Raw genomic sequence first — 19147 nt, 5'->3', positions numbered from 1 at the left:
ATTTGCTCTCCCTTATGCTCTAAATAAACTACGAAGGCGAAGTAATTACGAAAAAGGAGTTCTGGAAAGCCGAGCTAAATAAATTACCATCAAGATACCAACTATAAAGAATGTGTGTAGCTGCGAAGAATAAAAATGAAACTCGTTAAATGATTATCGATAAGTAGACGACAAATTTCAAGTTCTTGGAAGACGCTCAAGGACAATTAATGGTGATAAAAAGTTTTTAACTCGACTTCAAAGGGAAGACGACAGTTATAAATGATAGTTGGAGAATTGTTGACTACGAATGGGTCCTTGAACCGAAGGGACTGGAAAATATGTCATTTCAACTGACAAAGACTTCTAAAAGCCGCTATAAAACGATAAATTTTACTGGTTTTAATTATGTCCATAACACGAGAACATGTTAATAATGGAAATGTAAACAGGCATTAATTTTAATATTGTTTGCATATTTCGCTTCTCGGATTCTCCTAATGCGTTCGCGACTGTTATTTTCTATTAAATTAAAAAAGTGCCTCTATATCTGGTATTCCATAATTTACGAACATTATCTCTCTTACAATTAATTTTATTTTAAAATTCAAATATGCATGAGGTTCAGCTTAATTAAACTTTAAATTACTTTTTCACTTTTTTTGCATAAAAATGTACCTGTCCGGGCCTACTTATACAAATCGAGTATTCTTTTATAAAATTATGCAAACAGAAAATCATCGTGTTTCTATAAAGTTTCTGATAGAATTTGACGTGACAGGTTTCAACTCTTCTTGCTGTTTTACGGTTTACGGCGGATTTGCTTTCCCTTTGAAGTCGTCGAAGTGGGTACGTACAAACGCAAGAATTGATTTCTTCAAATATCAAAACCTCAGTCGAGAAAACACGTCTCAACCCAGCGATAATTCCATTTGACGATAATTATTGTTAGAAAAGCGGCTGAGCTAATCTGCTAAACCGCTTCGTTTAATTCAAGACGAGATCGAATCTTATCCCGAACAAATGTAACCGTACGATTTGACCTTTACCCTATTTAATTCAAACACCCTTTCTACTACTTGATAAGATTCTGGAGTAGGATGATTTGTGCTGAGTTTCTTCTTTCCGAGAAAATGGCGAATTCACTTTTTAATCGCTTGAAAACGCTCGGCTTGCATGTGAAGACTGTTTTAATAAACGTGGTATTAGTGATGTACAGTTCAACATCTGTCGTTTTCGTCGTCTTACCCCAAAAACTGAATCTATAACAGCCTGGATTTTCATATACAACAACTTGTTACGACGTTGATTTGAAATTTTTGCACAAATGCCGACAAATGTAGCTATTGTAACTGATCTCACCTTTGCCCTTTCAATGGCAAGATTCCAGGATTCGACGTTTATGAAAAACTGATTTTTCCCTTTTTCAATTTAAACCCCTATGCGTATAAGTCGATACACAAATAGGTTAAATAGTTTAATACAATAATCTCGCTAATCAATAACCAATACATAACCTACTCATTACATATTACCTTAATATTACTTACACGAACGACGGTCGCCAAATATCGATTCGACAAGCTTCCCATAATTATTGCGGCAGCTTTTGCTCAGCAATTTATTCATCTCTCTTAGAATTATGTAAACTACCTAAATGCAAAGCATTTCAGTTAACAAGGCCATTTATTAAAACTGGATTATTGTCGTCATATGAATAGATTCATCAGAACACCTGAGGCCCAAAGTCATATCGTGATTAAAGTCTGGAACAAACGCATTAAGGCACAAGGGTTAATTTTAAACTGGCGCGAGCCTGGGTATGGTATATTCATGTCCGGTGGATCTTGTAATCCGCCTCGGGTTGTCATAGAAACAGGAAGCATGTTTAACTCCTGCTGATCCATCCATCACGAGACCGAGGATTACCGAAACGGATATTTCAAAATATTTTTTTTTCTTTCCGTGTGTGTTTGGAACGATTCGGAATGTTTAATTTGGTGTGATGAGTGTTTGGACAGTATCAATGCGCTAAGCTCGAGGATAATTTATTTGCGGAAAAAACGAAAGTGATTTGTTGGTTAGATTTTCCCCGGCGAAAAGTTGCAACGAACTGACAGACACACAATCATGTCATAATTAAAACGGAATTTTGTTGCAACTATGAAAACACTTGTGTCCAAGTCCTAGTACAGTAATTAAATAGAACTTCATCTACACTGCAGCTATCTTGATTGAGATGTTTCGTAACAGTTCGCCTTTTCAAGAAAACAAATACTAATCTCCCAACAATTACTTCGCAAATAAGACTTTCAACGATCTTCCCTCTTATCCATGCAACGATTTCCTGCAGCAAACCGGCCTTTGATAAATTTTAAGGATCTAATCAAGCTCGAGATGAAATTTCAACAAAACAACGAAAGCTAAACCCTGCAGCGTTCATCTCTTTGTTAGAGAACGTAATAAATTATTTCGGCCATGCAATACTGACCTACATGATCACAAGACCGTGGACATCTTAGTGTATTATCGGACGTTTTTAGAGAAATTTCCTTTGTGCTGAAGGATTAAGTGCTAGACTGTGGCACCCGATAAAATGGGAGAGAATCGATGATAGTTTGAGCGTATAAAATCTATCTGAACACTAGTTGGATTTATTGAATCAATTTAAGTACTCTAAATTTATATCAGTTGCAATTGCCGTCTTTTTTATCTTTAAATCTTTATACAGCGCTTCCTCAAAATGCGAAATAAATTCCATCAAGAACTCAGCAACAGGGTTTGACGCTTTAGAAATTTTAAATGGTCACATTAAATATTTTCCTAATAATAGCCCTAATTTCTCTTCTTAGTTTTTCTTTTTTATAATATACGTTTAAAAAAGCAGCATTTAACCTGTGAATTAACGTCAAACAAGTTCTATATTGTGTGGTCATCGTGTATTTATGAATCAATTAGATAATTACAAAAAACATGTCCCATATTGTGTGTTTTTAATCGAACTGAAGTTGTTTTTCTTCCGCTACTGGAGTTTTTCAAGTAAATAAATGCCCCTTCATAAGTAAACACAATTTTGTCGGTAATGGATGCCAGTTTGTCGGTACAACATACCGTCAAATAATCAATAAAACAAAAAAAACCCTCATCCAAACACTGCTTTTGTGATAAAACTAACAAAACTAAATGAAACTTCTAATGGAAAAGTTTCCATCGCAACCCCTATGAATATGCAATTTTAAAGATCGAAAAAGTACCTTAATTAATTACTTAATGTTTGAAAGTACACAAAAGAGAGTTGAGAGCATAAATATTTAACAGGATTTCCATTTTATTAACGCTATTAAAACTTATTAGAACGACTAAAGTTGTTATGGCATCAGTTTAACTAGGAGCCGCCACGATTATCTCTTTTTTTCTTGTTCCGAACCGGTCTTTAGTGCGTTAATTGAAAGTTTAAAAATTTGATGAGTTTGTTCAAAATCCACTCTACATAATTCGGTTCTCACACACCACTCTGGATGCGGGATAGGGTGTTAATAAAACAAAAGTTTCAAGCGGTACAATACCAAAACAAGCAGACAGCTATCGACCGCTTAGATTCTACCAAGTTGAGAAATACATGTTGATGTAAATTATGCGATAAACAAGACCAACAAGACTTTTGTTTCTTTTTGCGTAAGAAAATATTTTCAAATTAAAATTCATGCCGAGTTGCAAGCAAAACACAAAGAATATAAATCAAGCGAAATATAGAAAAAGTTTTGGGGGTGATTTCTACCTAAACAAGCAAATATGACAGAGGGAACATCGATTTTTTCCCTTGTTAGACACTGCGAAACCTACCTATAGAACCAAGACCTACGAGCTTAAAAAAGTAGTAAAACGTTGTTCAGAAACGTTACAATAGACGCCCTTCAAATTATGTTAAAGTTCAAGTCATGTTCTTGAAGAAAAAATTAACACCTGAAGGCCGTGACTTAATGCCCCGACGATGACAAGAAAATAATTTAAATAATCAATAAATACTTACATGGAAGCACTAAAAATATACACAATGGTTACATCAAGATCCAACACCGGAATTTATTTATTCTAAATATTAACATACATTTTTCATGACAAACTACGACAGGAGAAAGCAAAAAATTAAATATTACTACCTTGTAATTTAAATTTACGGAACTTAGAAAGGGGCTAACATGGATTAAGCCGCAATTCATGATTTTCAAACCCATGAATTGGATGCTTAATGATTTCATTACACTTGATTCTAAATTCATACTAACCTCACCTCGTCTGCACATATACATGAAATTATTTTTTTCCAGTTCTACTACACCATCACGGCAGCCCACTCTTCCATGGTTCTCCACGAAGAACTGGAATACCTCAAAAATTGTTCCTTGAAAACGAATAGTAGTAATTGTACAGACATGAAGCACGCGACAAACCTCGATCCCGACACAACATCGCCGTGTACGTATTTTTTTAACAACCACTTTACCCAACATGGAACTCTGTAAAATTTAACGAAACCTTTCAAAAGTGAACAAACCCCTCCGGTGGGTTCGGGTTCTGGCGGTAATGTAAACACGAAAACTTGTTATTAATAATTTTACTACAGAGGCCCATCCAAATTTCCTCATTTCCAATTATCTTCCTAATGACACAGAGAAATTGGATTTTTTCAGCTTCTGTCACATTTACCCTGCTTACTTTGTCGGTATCGTCCTGTGGGATACCCACTTCCTGCCTACTGCTTTACGGACTTTATAAGGTGAGAATTATGGTTAATCGCATTAAGAAAATAATAACTCTTGTTCGCAGGACTGCAAACTTTTGTTAATACCGTGGATCATAAATCTAATTTTATTTATTCTTCAGGATCTAGCCTACATTTGTCATCAATTTATCGAACATGCGGTGAGTGTCGAATCAACGTTTGAACACGGCATCAATGTTTATTTTACAGCTAAAGTTCAATCCGAGCATAGCCATTTTGATAACGATAGACTTTTTTATTACATCTTTAAATGTAAGTAACGAATTTTCAAAAATTTAAGTTATAACTAGTACGTATTTCAGGTGTATGCCTTACTATGTGTGATATCTCAATATCAAGAATTAAAAGCGGGTCGAGGTAGGGCCCAAGACGATCAAAACAACAGGGTAAGACCATTTCCCCTTGTCACAAAACGTTAATAAAATTACATCCTGTAATACAATAATCGAACCCTCGGTCACGATACTTAATGTTTCACCCACATGGAAACGAGGGAATGTGGGTGCTATGATGGGTTGAGAAGTCACAATTACGAACTAGGTAATTTGAGAGGGGAACTGAATATGACAGGTTATACATAAGAGCTTGCGGTGATAGTTATGTACTTAACTAAAATGATTAACTCGAGGAAATTTCAATGTGATGTTTCATTGAAACGCGAAAAACGGCATTCAAAGCGCGATCAAAGCAAAGACGTCTTTAGAAGTCGAGAGAATCGTGAAAGGATTTCCGTTCGTTCGAAAAACTAATTCTGGATTCAAAAAGGCAAAGAGAAACAGTACAAAAAGTATTGTCGAGCAATTTAAATTCAATTTATCCAAAGATTACGGAGTATAAAGCACATATAGCAGTTTCAAAAATAGGAATATTTGAATTCAAGTTTTTCACAAAGGTAACAAGAGAATTTATGATGAATGAATAACTAATTTTCAAATTAAAAAAACACGTTTATTTTTGGTTTCTCTGATTCTAAAAATCTAACTGAAAGATCAGGTAAGTACCACCTCTATCCTTAAACATACCACAAATTACAAAATGTAACAAAAAACGTAATCAAAAACTTGAAAACCACAAAAATTTGTATGCTTCCTTTTAATCACTCACTTCTATGACACTTTCCACACAATTTGGTCAGACAACCACACGCAAACTTTCTTGGACAAACCTTATACTCTCTATCTTCTATCTGTCTATAGGAAAACCTTCGTGAAGGAGACGAATTACCCACTACAGGACTTCTACACAGTAGGGTAAAGCAGGGTACCATAGATACCCCTCTGTTATTAAGTGCATGCCAATTTTAACCAAAAAGTGGGTAAATGTACCAGAAAACGTAGTTAACACAATTTTCAAAACAAATTTGATAATTACAAATGTGTTGTTCAGTATCACCCTTCGTGCTTCCCCACTTTACCACTTCCCTTTTTTCAGGTCCCGAACATCCACTACAGCTCCCAACCCACAGCCACTAGTTACCTAAGTACAAGAAGACCAGTAACCTACCACGAGACGAGACCAACGCCAACGCAGAGTCCCACAGGAACAGCGCCCCATACGTCCCTCGGAACGGAAGAAAATTCACCCAACATCTTCAACAGAGGACCAAGGAAATCTGTAAAGTTTCCAGATCATTCCACTCCTAACCACAACGGGCCCCAGCTCCTGGAGCCCTGGACTATCGACGTTAAATCGCCTATGCTGGTATCGAGGGGTGCTGATACAGCGCCTTTGATAGAAACTAATACTGACACCATCCTCCAGTCGAATTTGTAAATATGTATCTATATAAATAGCAAAAAATAACGATATTTTGTGTTAAGTGTAAAGTGTCTCTTCCTACAGAAAATTTTCTATATAACGATTTCTAAAATTTTTATCTAGTCTAGTAAGTAAAACAATCATCTCAAGACTTGCATCCATTTGTTGTTGTTATAAATCACACATGTTCACAGGGTGTTTTTAAATACCAAAAGCGATTTTAATAGAAAAGTGTCCACGTAAGTACTTTTCCGGTGTCCACGTTGTGTGTTCGAATTTCGTTGTGTTATGTGTTGTTATTTCTAAAATGTATAGTTCGAAAGTACTTAGGTGGCGTGACTTAATATTAAAATAGTTTTACTTTAGAGCCCAATTTTAAAAACACACTGTAAATGCGTTTTAGATGTGTTTCTACGACGGAAAATGAAAGTTTTACGAGACCTCTCATCAGGTACATTTTGGACTTTACATTAATTTATTCACGGACAAGATCCAAGGTGTAAGTGACAATACTCGTAAAATTTTTGTTATAATTAATTTATTGTACATAACATGTTTATTTGTTTTTTGTTTTGTACTCAACAATTATAAAATTTATTATTACGTTAATCGGCTTGTGTGTTCCATCCCATCCCTAGAATAAATTCACAAAATCAGATTGGAATTACACCTGCACATGTGGAAAAAAGTAAATAACGGGTTAAAAATGGCTAACAAAAGCAAAATAATGTTTTTTTTTTTGAACGATTTAATGAAAAAATACTTATAATTTAAGTTTATTAGATTTAGTTTATTAGATCAAGACTGCTACTAATTTTTCTAATCTTCAAGTTGTAGAAAATATAAAGAAATACAAAAGTTGGGATTTTTTACTTTATCCAAAAATGACGAAAAAGTTTGATGGCACGTTGTTCATAAGGCTATGAAGAACTCGAAAAATATGTTTATAAACATACCTTAACCAAATTTTTCAAAATATTAAACTTCAAAGTCGAAGAATTAACTTCGTAATTTAATTGACAGTCTAAAATTCCGATAAAAATTGTCAAAATATGGCATCTCTCACAATAAAAGATGACGTTGTGGATCGTATTTTAGATTATTTTTAAATTATTATTAGTAATAACTAATCATGTAACTGTCTATTAGACAAGCAGTTCATTAAAACAAATCAAAATTACGAATTTAATTCTTCATCTTTTCATTTCCAAATTTTGATACAGGGAATTTTTTAACCATTTTTTTCGAATTCTTCAAAGCCTTCGTAACAACTTGTAAAATTGGTTGCCTATCTAATATTTAATAACAAAACTATTTTAAAAATAAGGCATAATACGACATTTTCGTTGGTTCTAGAACTTTGTCACAATTGTCTTGTTTAAACCAGAATTTAAAAACTTCCACTTTTATAACGCTGCGTTGTCAACAGCATCAGTGACGGAAAATGGAAAACATATCTGCAATATTTGCTCTACGTGATCTCTTACAAATTGCTTATAAGCATTTTCCCCAGCTTTTTTATACTCAGTATAATTATATATTTAAAAATTGCGGTAAGCACGCTACCACTAAAGCTTCAGTCATCCATTTGACTTGAGATCATGGATAAGTAGGTCTGGTTTATATTTGTATATTTATGCAAATTTACCCAACAAACGAGAGGGAAAGGGGGATTTTATCTTACTTACCCTCACTGACATAATCATCGATTATCCACTTAGGTTTGTCCCAGATCTCCACCAAAACAAAGAAAAACATACCAATTAAATAACATCATAAGGTTTTTTTTATACATTTTTACAAAACTGCAGCTGAACTTTTTTTTTAGTTTTTTAAAATTTTATTCCTTATTTACTTACAAATTGTAAAACACGTTACAATAAATAAATTTTGTGACAGTAGCAGAGGAGAAAATGATTAAGTAATAGTTTCCAACTAAAAAACTTTTTATATGCGATAAAAATGATAATGTAACCAATGGGCCGTATGAATAATGCTTATGAGTAAAAGGTCGAAATAAAAGCACTTACTTCGATTAGTCTTTATTGTCAATTATTGTGGTTAAAATGTCAGGTGAGGAAGAATCAACTAATAATGGTGATGATAATAAAGATTCAAACGAAATACTCAGAAATTCTAAGTAAATCGCAAACACCAGTGTCTACTAAGAAAAAACTGATTTTGGCAAATGAGATATCTTGTAAGAAAAGAGAGGGTGGGTGGGCGGGGCTAGTACCTGCTAAGACAAGACTGATTTTGGCAAATGACATATTGTCTAAGAAAATAGAGGGCGGCCGGGGGGCTAGTCTTTGTACATTCTAACTGAAATGTTAATGGTCATGGGCGAGAGAAATATTAACTAAAAATTTGATTACTAATTAATATGATAATGAATGTGTTCTATAGTTGTTAAACGTAGCAAAAGAACCAATTTTGAAATCATTGTAACTCCATCAAAATATGACAAGAAATTGTTTTAATATTTTTCCCAGACTTCCCAGTTCATTGTTAAGAGCGTAGCGAGGAGTTAATCCGTCATTTTCCAGACATCCGGTATTTTTCAGAAAATTTTGGAATGCAACATTGTTACTACTTATTAGTATTATACTGCACATATTCAAATTGATATACGTGTTTTTGAAAAAATGTTGATGACGTCATCACAAAATTTTATAAAGAAAAACTCATTGGAAACATACGTGTAGCACGCGTTTTTACATTTAGTTTAACATTACATATATTATCTTTATGTAAAGTTATAGGGGTTCTCAAAAAAATTAAATTCCGAAATTCAAATTTTCTAATTTTTCGAAAAAGCTTGATACGTTTTATGCTACTTCAAGAATGAGGGAATTTCTGTCATAATAACGGTCGACCAATTTTTTAACAAATTTAAATGGGGTTTACTAAAGAAGATTTTCATCAAATTTTTGAACGTCAAGAGAACATAAATTACACTAGTTTACAAGGTTTTATATCCAAAGAGAAAAATAGTTGAATCTAAAGGATTTGGGTTCGGGAAATTCAAATCTGAAAGCAGAAAAAATCCATCACGTCAGGTTTTTGAGATATTTGTATAAACATACCCCGTATTTCTTTTCTTTTATACAACTCTTGTAATTTTTTAATTTTTAAATATACATGAACATATATAATTCTTTGAGCAAATTTGTATCATTTTAAAAAATCATTTACGTAAATAAATAACATGAGTCAATTTTTCAAGCTACTAGATTGTCATCAATGTTTTATTTAAAAATTTTCAAGTATTGATTTTAGAATAATTGGTTGCTTTTGATTTCTCTACGGGAAGTGATAATAAAAATGTGAGGTTGGCCTCACAAAGATCTTTTAAAATGATACTAATATGCTCAAAGAAATACAGGTTTATCTTTAAGAATAAGGAAGTTACAGGGGTTGTATCAAATAAAAGCAACACCCAGTATATATTATAAACATTATGACTGAAAATTAAAAATGATTAACACTAGCGTTTCTTTTATTGGCAGTACTGTCAGTTTCCCTTATAATAGACCAACAGTAACACATTTTCGTCCCAAAAACCTTGATACTTTCTTTTTAAGCATATTTGAACAGGTTTTCCCGCTTTAGGTACTATAATTTTACCACAAACGTAACAAAACTGATTTGCACTTACTTTGCACGATCTCGAAGACATTTTTTATGCGACAATGGTGCATTAACATGAATCAGTTTAAAACTAACATGAAGGTAAAAGCAAAGTTCATTATTTTGGATTTATGAAAAAACCTGACGTGATAGGGATTATCCGTTTTTGGATTTGTTATCAGTAATTTAGAATTAGAAAACATTTTTTTTATTTTTGGATATGAAAAAAAGTTTAAATTTGTAAACTAGTGTTATTAACGATGAATTCAAAGGTGCTTTTAGAGAATTTAAACTAATTTCAGAAAGGATGTGCTATTTGAGGTTACGAGGAAAATATCACAATCAGATGCATATTAACTGAAGGATGCGGAAACTTTTTTTACTAGTGATAAAAACAGCAAAATTTTGTTGAAATTTTGCAACTAAATTAGAAAGAAATAGATTTATATTGCCAGCAAATAATAAAAATTGGTCTAAATTAAAAGCCAGCTTTGGTTAATTAATTTCTTTTGTGATAACAAAACGATACAAACTTTTAAAATCACGTGTATATGGAGAATTGCGTGGTGTATAACATTTTTCTTGACGAACGACAATTACTTCTGCCATTTTGATTTGACTGACAAGTTTTTACTTTCACGTCGAAGCTTATCCCAACCAGATGCATGATTTTTGAAGTAAATACTCCCATTATGAAGTAAATGGTCGGGTTTATTCATATCAAACGCTTTCATAGAAAATAAAAGCTCTGATATGAAGCATTTCCTTTTACTTCTGTAGTAAAAGCTTTTACTTAATTTTTTATTCATATGGCCCATTATATTAATTTATTTAATTAAAGGAAACATACTAATATTTAAACTTTTTATTTTACAATTGTTTTAATTGTATGTGCGTGTAATGTTGGTTGTCTATCTACTAAACTAAAATATTTAACAATATTTGTACATTGTACGGCACTTTGGCAATTTTACAGTAAAACATAAAAGATTTTACGGAATTCACCTCAGAAAAGTTTACTTTTTTTTAAACCAAAGTTTAAAATTCGTGGTAGCGATGATTCCACCTTTACAGACTTAAGGGTGCCCAGTAGCAGACCGAAAAATGAGCTAAATAGATTTTCATTTTACCAGCGTAATTTCAACTTTGAAAAAAAGATCGACATTTCAATTGATAGATTACGTCTAAATCTCTGGGGAAGACACAATATTTTTCAAAATAAGTGATTGTTTAGTGTTTAATTAATCGTTTATTCTTCGAAGGAAATTGCATTTTTAGACGAGGAGAGAGCATTTTTCGCTTCAACTTTTATATCAGTGCAAAGACAACATTGAGCTCTATGGGGAAGACCCGGTCATTTTTGTTTAAAATTTATATTTATCAAAATATTTGCTTTTTAAAAAAATACTGACTAAAATAAAGTGAAACCAGGCAACCCTATTTACAAAGTTTTCCGTTTCAATAAATGGCTGAGTTTTACACAGCAGGGGGCCTTGCCGACCGACCCTTTCAGGTAATCAGTCCAGGTACTTTAAGTCATAAAACTCATAAATACTCTTAGCTGACCAACATTGTTGAAACTCTTTTACAAGTCGACTTCTTTCATTGCTGACATAATTTGATTTAAAAGTATGCAAATTTTTATAATTTTATATATTCTACTAAAATATTTTCTTTGAAAAAATTATTCAAATATTTTTTATTAATCTGTCATATTATATATTAATCAATACACAAAACTGACAAGATTTAGATTCTCATCACTTCACTAACCACTTATTTACTTGAACAATCATATTTATTTAAATTTAATTTTTTGATACTCTTTTCCGCACCACCTATGAGGTAGAGTATTATAGGCACGTTTTTACGTGATATCTCCAGTAAACCTATTCCAATATTACTATTTATTCCTGTGTGTGTTTATACTAGAAGGGCAAAAGATTTATATGAACTACACATGACGCAAATGCAAATAAAAATTTTTAATTGTACAATTTTTTTTTTACAATTTGTCTAATGAGTTGACTTGTATAATAACGAGAATCTACTCTCTCCGGAAGTAAGGCATATAATTACAATTTTTCTAGGGCTCTATCATATTATTTTCCCAAAATTTATCATTTCATTGAATTAAGCATTATTTAAATTGGACATTTTATATATTTCTACGATAGCGTTTTTGTTTATTAAGCCGTCTGGCGATGCCGCTAAAAATGTACAAACCGCATTGTCTTATTGTCAGTTTGGTGTTACTACAAAATGCTTCAGTTGCCCTGGCTTCATTTTCTATGCAAAGATTTTGGGAGAGTACATGCTGAACTAGATTTTTAGGGATGTAAAATGTTTTTCACAGTAGAGTAGGATTAGCCGTGTTACTTGTTCTCTCATTTTGCAAATTTTGCCAAAATAACGTTCTGTTAGTCTAAAGGATTTTTCTGCGCACCATTCTGGATTATTGCATTCGCCAATTGTGTTCGATTAAAAAGACATCAACGTTTAAAAGTTTTTTGAGAGATACTTTCTGCGCTGTGACATATCAGGTATTTCAACTGCATCGTAGCCCGGGAACTTGTATGATCCACAGACCGGAGCGCGTTCAGGCCAATGTCGACTCTAGAAGCCTCCAGAAATTCTGCGGGAAATAGTTATTATTTAGATGCTTTTGTTTACACACGTCTCACATGTTTTACTCGATTTTGACACTCAACTATTTTTTTGTTTAACTAAGAATTAAAACTTTCACTGCGTTTGATACTAACGTCCTAAATTAGCAATACTAGTGGAACAGTAATCATGCAATAGATTTTTTTGGGAAAGTACAGTTATTTTTATGTTTTAGCAGCAATGTGTTCTATTTTCTATTAATTTTTACATATTTTTAGTCACAATTTTGGTAGTTATTTTTTACTTTTATTTTTAGCAATAATAAATAGTCCAAACATGAAAAAATTTAAAAAAATTAAAATTGGAAAATCTAAAATTTAGAAATCGAGAAATTGAATCGTATAATTGAAAAATCGAAACATCGAAAAACTGGAAAATCGAAAAATAAAAAAAAAATGGAAAATCAGAAATTTAATGAATTCCGAAAATTGAAAAACTGAAATATGCATAGAAGAACTGAAAACTCGAGAAATCGAAAAATCTAGAATTTTAAAAATTGAAAAATTAAAATATCGAAAAGTTGAAAAATTGCGAAATCGTATCAGTGAAACATCGGACAATTGAAAAATCGAAAAATAAAAAAAATTGAGAAATCGAAAATTTGAAGAAGAAAAATTGAAAATGTCAAAAATTAAAATACTGAAAAGTTACAAGTTCAGGATTATTCTACTAAAAAATTGGTCTAAAGAGTTTAGACAGTACTTCTCTCGCTGTCGGAAACTTGACGACTGCATGCCTATTGTGTTTTTTTTTCTCATTACATTTTTGTAGTGGGAATTTAAAAAAAAATTGTGATGACGTCATCAACATTTTTGCAAGGACACGTATATCAGTTGGGAGAGATGTGGTGTAATACTAAGAATAAAATTATTGTATTCCCAAATTTTCGGGAAAATGAATTGGGTCGTTTTGAATATTGATTTCTTATAATCAATAAAATAACGAAACAATTTACTCACGTATACGGCGCCGGTGTGTAATATGTAGAGAGCGGATTTCTGTCGGGCTAGGCAAGGCCAAACTCGGTACGGCTCGTACGGGATGCGAATTCATTGCGGTTGCGGACTGCACTTCGTTTATTTGAGATTAGAATAACGCTGTTTCGTTGCACTCTGCTGTTAATTCCCGTTCTCATTTACTTAGCCGTTTGATTAATAAATCGTTAATTATATTTACGGAATTAGTACTGATTAAATTCAGTGATTATCTATCACCCGCTACTGAGTCCCGGCGATCCAGCGCGTCCCCACCTATAATCGTGACGTAGCCCGACAAAAATCCGCTGTCTAGTAATATGAAAGGCAACTGAAAATCGTTTATGTATAAACATTCTTAATTTAAGATGACAAGCGTAACAGCATACGTGAGAGTCAAACAGTGAAACTGTAAACAAAACGACCATCGGTTTTATTGCTTCGACTTCCGCTTATTATATAAAACATTGGGTCTTATTTTAATTCTTGACGGTGAAATTCACAATTGGTTGATTATAAACATGTCTATTTCACATTCGCGGAACCAAGTGAGCGCATAAAACAAATGCAGGTCTGTAATATTAAAGTCGATGTAAATAAGCGTGCTACCCTTATGTTTCAACCGAGTTTTTCCTTTAACAAATTTTGTGTCTACCAAATTGGGTTAGTTGGGGTGTAATACTAATAATAATAAGTGTTGCCTTTAATTTAATCAATAAAATAAATTGACTTCATTAATTTTTTTGAAGCACCTCTTAAGAAAATCTAAAAAATATGAATGGAATGATAAATCACAAGTACAAACTCATCATATTTTTTGCATTTTAGATAGTATTTATTCAGCAACATTTAAGGGTGACGTCATCAATTTTTTTAGGAGGGATGAACAAATACATTTTGGACAAAAGTTTACCATGCTTATAATAACTTTAAAATATTCCCAAGATTTCAAAGCATTCGGTTTTGTAATTCCTGATTAAATCGATAAAATAAATTCACGCCTTCATTAATTTTTTTGAGTCACCCTGCATATGCAAATCCAAAAATATGAATGGAATGATAAATCACAAGTACAGACCCATCATATTTTGTACATTTTAGATACGATTTTTTCGGCAAACTTTTGAGCTGACGTCATCAGTTTTTTGTAGAAGATAACCAAATATATTTTGACTAAAAATTTATTATGCTCTTTATAACCTTAAAACATCTGCAAGATTTCAAAGCATTCGGTTTTGTAGTTCCTGATTAAATCAATAAAATAAATTTACGCATTCATTAATTTTTTTGAGTCACCTGTATATGCAAATCGAAAAAATTTGAATGGAATGATAAATCACAAGAAGAGACTCACCATATTTTGTACATTTTAGATAGAATTTATTCAGCAAAATTTTGTGGTGACGTCTTAAATTTTTTAGGGGGGACGACCAAATACATTTTGATCAAACATTTACCATGCTTATGATAATTTTAAAATATCTTCAAGATTTCGAAGCATTCGGTTTTGTAGTTCCTGAGTAAATCAGTAAAATAAATTTACGCTTTCACTTATTTTCTTGAATCACCCTGTATATGCAAATCCAAAAAATATGAATGGAGTGATAGATCACAAGTACAGACTGATCATATTTTGTACATTTTAGATATGATTTATTCGGCAAATTTTCGAGCTGACGTCATCAAGTTTTTGGAGGGGATAAGCAAATATATTTTGACTAAACATTTATTATGCTCTTTATAACCTTAAAACATCTGCAAGATGTCAGAGCATTCCGTTTTGTAGTTCCTGATTAAATCAATAAAATATATTTACGCATTCATTAATTTTTTTGAGTCACTCTTTATATGCAAATCCAAAAAATATGAATGGAGTGATAAATGACAAGTACAGACTCATCATATTTTGTACATTTTAGATATGATTTATTCGGCAAACTTTCGAGCTGACGTCATCAATTTTTTGGAGGGGACAAGCAAATATATTTTGACTAAACATTTATTATGCTCTTTATGACCTTAAAACATCTGCAAGATTTCAAAGCATTCGGTTTTGTAGTTTCTGAGTAAATCAGTAAAATAAATTTACGCATTCATTAATTTTTTTGAGTCACCCTGTATATGCAAATCCAAAAAATATTAATGGAGTGATAGATCACAAGTACAGACTCATCATATTTTGTACATTTTAGATATGATTTATTCCACAAACTTTTGAGCTGACGTCATCAAGTTTTTGGAGGGGATAAGCAAATATTTTTTGACTAAAAATTTATGATGCTCTTTATAGCCTTAAAATATCTGCAACATTTCAAAGCATTCTGGTTAGCAGATTAAAAATTAAATTTCAAAATGTTGTTTTATAATTTTGATTTTTTTTCCAAAAATCTGGACGTTTCGGGTGAAAAGTCGATTCAGAGTTGTAAACTACATATGTAGGACTATGCTATTTAATACAATTGAAAACCCATTTACTATGTACAATTTTGAAGTGACGTCATCGCATTAGTGGTGGGGATGATTAGACAAAATTTGGTTAGCGTTTTACCATCTACATGAAATTCTTAATATAAGTACAAAATTTCACAACAATCGGTCGAGCACTTTCGGAGATTATCTGTCTAATAAAAATCCGGGACGGCAGACGGACAGACGGACAGACAGACGGAAATGGGAGACATATTTCTTCGTCTTCTAGGGGTCATGAAAGATCGAGAAAACGTAAAAGTAGAGAGTCGGCCGACGGACTCGATTACAATACTTCCTTTGCTTACGCTCGGGAAGTAAAAATTGATAACGTCATCTCAAAATTTTGCTGAATTAATTCTACTAAAAATGTGCAAAATATGATGAGTTTTTACTTGTAATTTATCATTGCATTCATATTTTTTTTTATATTTTTTTTGGTTTGCTTATTTACCTAGGTGGTTCAAAAAAATTAATGAATGAGTCAATTTATTCTATTGATTAAATCAGTCTCGACTCACTGCATTTTCCCAGAAATTTTTGGAATACTGTTATTTTGAGTCTAATCCACATTGATTTACGTGTCCTTGCAAAATGTTGATGATTTCATCACAAAATTGTGTACCTAAAGTAAAAATTTAACACGTAAATGTTGGATATGTTTCATTGTATTTTAGGTGCGAGGGAAGTTCTGTCGAAAAAACTTTCCACCAATTTTTTGCTGTTATATTTGAACACAAACAGTTTATTTTATATATTTTTAAAACATTATAAAGAAAATAAAAAGTTGTGTTAGACTGAACCTTGTGGGTTTCTCAATCTATTTTCCGCAGCATTTTAAACTTTCAACTCAATTTCTTTCAAAATACATACAAATGGATTTCGATGGTTATTTCCCTGTACCCTTCATTTGAAAATAAATAAGCTTATCTGGTGTTGTTTACCGATTTGCATTTTATGACGGACTCCCTACAGTGACCATAATCTCTCCTCTCTTGGGTCGCTACCAGCCGTGGATCGTTACAAAAAATAATTCTTCTCACTGAAACCGATTTTGTGGGCGACGACTGGGAACCCTTAAGTTTTACAAGGGCCAGATTGATTTTTGAATTACACACACACTTTTATTGTTATTTTTTTTTAATTTAATTCTGCATTTATTTACAATCTGTAAAACAGGTTACACTAAATAAATTTTGTGTCAGTTGTAAAGAGGAAAAAGGTTCATCAAGAATTTCCTATTAAAAAACATTTTATGCACAATAAAAATAAAATTTTAAGGCACAAACTTTAAATAATACGAACTCAATATTATTTCACGGCTTTGACATTTTTTAGAAACAGAAATCCAAAAATTTCCCAAAAGGAAATACATGTACTCCTTTTTGTATGCATGCAATGTTGGTTGCCTATCTACTAGATATAAAATACATATTTAACAATTTTTATTTATGTTTCATATATTTTTAATTTCAAAAACATGAAAGACCATAAAATATGTACTGTACGACCATGTGCTTTATTGGTAAAAAAATTGGTAAAATTACTGCCCAGCGAGAGTCGATATAATTTTTGTAATCTGGAAATTATCGCAAATATATAACATAGTTTTATTTCAATAATTTCATTGTTTTGATCATGCATTCTTACTAGTTTAAATAAAAACACACATCAATGTACTGAAAGTATGCAACCAATAATACACAACACAATTTCATTCAATTATAAGTTTAAAAAACTAAAAAAACACACTTTTGTAGCAATATCGACTAAACTTAAAAAAAATAACTTTAATATAAAAAGCGTGGGGTGTTCTCCACAACTGATATGCACCCCACGCTTTTTTACATAATGATTTTTTTATTTAATTTAAATATCATTTTTTAGTCCACATTGTTACGAAAGCGTGTTTTTTAGTCTTTGTAATAAACTGTAACTCCGTTTATAACAAAAAAAAAACGAGAAACTGTGGTAAAATACACAGGTTCGTTTCCGTTTAATGTGGGTTGCCTATCTTCGAAAATTAAAAATACCAACAATATTTACTATTTTAAGGCACTTAATAATCAATTTTACACTAAAACACTATAAAACATTGACGAAGTTTGGCTTAGAGAACTTTAACTTTTTATTTTGAACGAAAATGTTAAAAATTGGTGGAGGCGCCATCATGGTTCCACCATTACAACAACCTTGCAACTATGGCGAGAAATACCGCCAATACTATCACAAAAACACACAAAAGTGGCCCTAACTCACAAATAGGAAATTTATTATCGCCAATTTTTCCCGTTTTTGTACACTGACTACAATTCACCGTTCAAGGCGGCTACGGAAACACTCTGGTTTGAGCACCAGTGACGTCACACAATTCTGCAAACCCAAATTTCGAACAAATCTCGACTTTTCTCCAAAATTTTCTCGTTCCCGATTTACTAACAACACCCAGGAACATTATTCCAACCCATGTTGGTACATTTACGCAAAATTAGCGTTAAAATCAACGAGAAGAAAAGGACGCTTCGTCTTACTTACCCTTTCTGATGCATCTTCAATCATCCACTTGATTTCTCCGAAAATCTCTGCTACAACACAAACAAACAACACTATAGCAATTAGATTATACCGAGCGTTAAAAATTTTTAATAATTGACACAAAAATCCACCCAAATTTGCAATTTTAACAAAAAACCAAAAACCGACGCCATGTTGCCCCGAGGTAACACAAGACACAGCCGCCGCGATTAATTGTTTTCGCGGGAGATCATGCATGGACCGTTGAGGAATCGTGTGTCCACGTGACGAAGGAGGACCGTATTAAGTAATATTTTAGAAAAATTCAAAAAATGTTACAAAAGTGACAATAGTTATTTACAAAAAACTCAGCCGT

The 19147-nt window shown here is 32.3% G+C and overlaps 1 protein-coding gene and 1 long non-coding RNA gene across 3 annotated transcripts in view; one reads left to right on the top strand and one right to left on the bottom strand.

The window, feature by feature from the left end:
* LOC135127663 (uncharacterized) overlaps positions 1-7129 on the top strand; it is a 34845-nt gene extending 27716 nt beyond the window's left edge. Inside the window, exons 3-9 of one of the 2 annotated variants that reach the window (XM_064054193.1) lie at positions 4308-4455; positions 4671-4756; positions 4807-4902; positions 4952-5014; positions 5065-5148; positions 5959-6012; positions 6194-7129. In XM_064054193.1, the coding sequence (XP_063910263.1) occupies positions 4308-4455; positions 4671-4756; positions 4807-4902; positions 4952-5014; positions 5065-5148; positions 5959-6012; positions 6194-6535 (873 nt within the window). In that variant the 3' untranslated portion in view covers positions 6536-7129. The remainder of the gene's footprint in view (positions 1-4307; positions 4456-4670; positions 4757-4806; positions 4903-4951; positions 5015-5064; positions 5149-5958; positions 6013-6193) is intronic. The other variant, XM_064054194.1, reaches the window with a different exon arrangement.
* Positions 7090-19118, bottom strand: LOC135127664 (uncharacterized). The gene is made up of 3 exons (XR_010280261.1): positions 18793-19118; positions 8209-8254; positions 7090-7154 (listed from the first exon to the last, which is right to left on the bottom strand). It is a non-coding gene; the product is annotated as an uncharacterized LOC135127664 (long non-coding RNA).
* Between the last annotated feature and the right edge of the window lie 29 nt (positions 19119-19147).

Source organism: Zophobas morio, unplaced genomic scaffold (assembly GCF_036711695.1).
Source record: "Zophobas morio isolate AGI-343-1 ecotype UQ-CSIRO unplaced genomic scaffold, CSIRO_AGI_Zmor_V1 ptg000012l, whole genome shotgun sequence".
NCBI classification, from domain to species: Eukaryota; Metazoa; Arthropoda; class Insecta; order Coleoptera; family Tenebrionidae; genus Zophobas; species Zophobas morio.
This window is presented reverse-complemented; position numbering and strand designations above follow the sequence as displayed.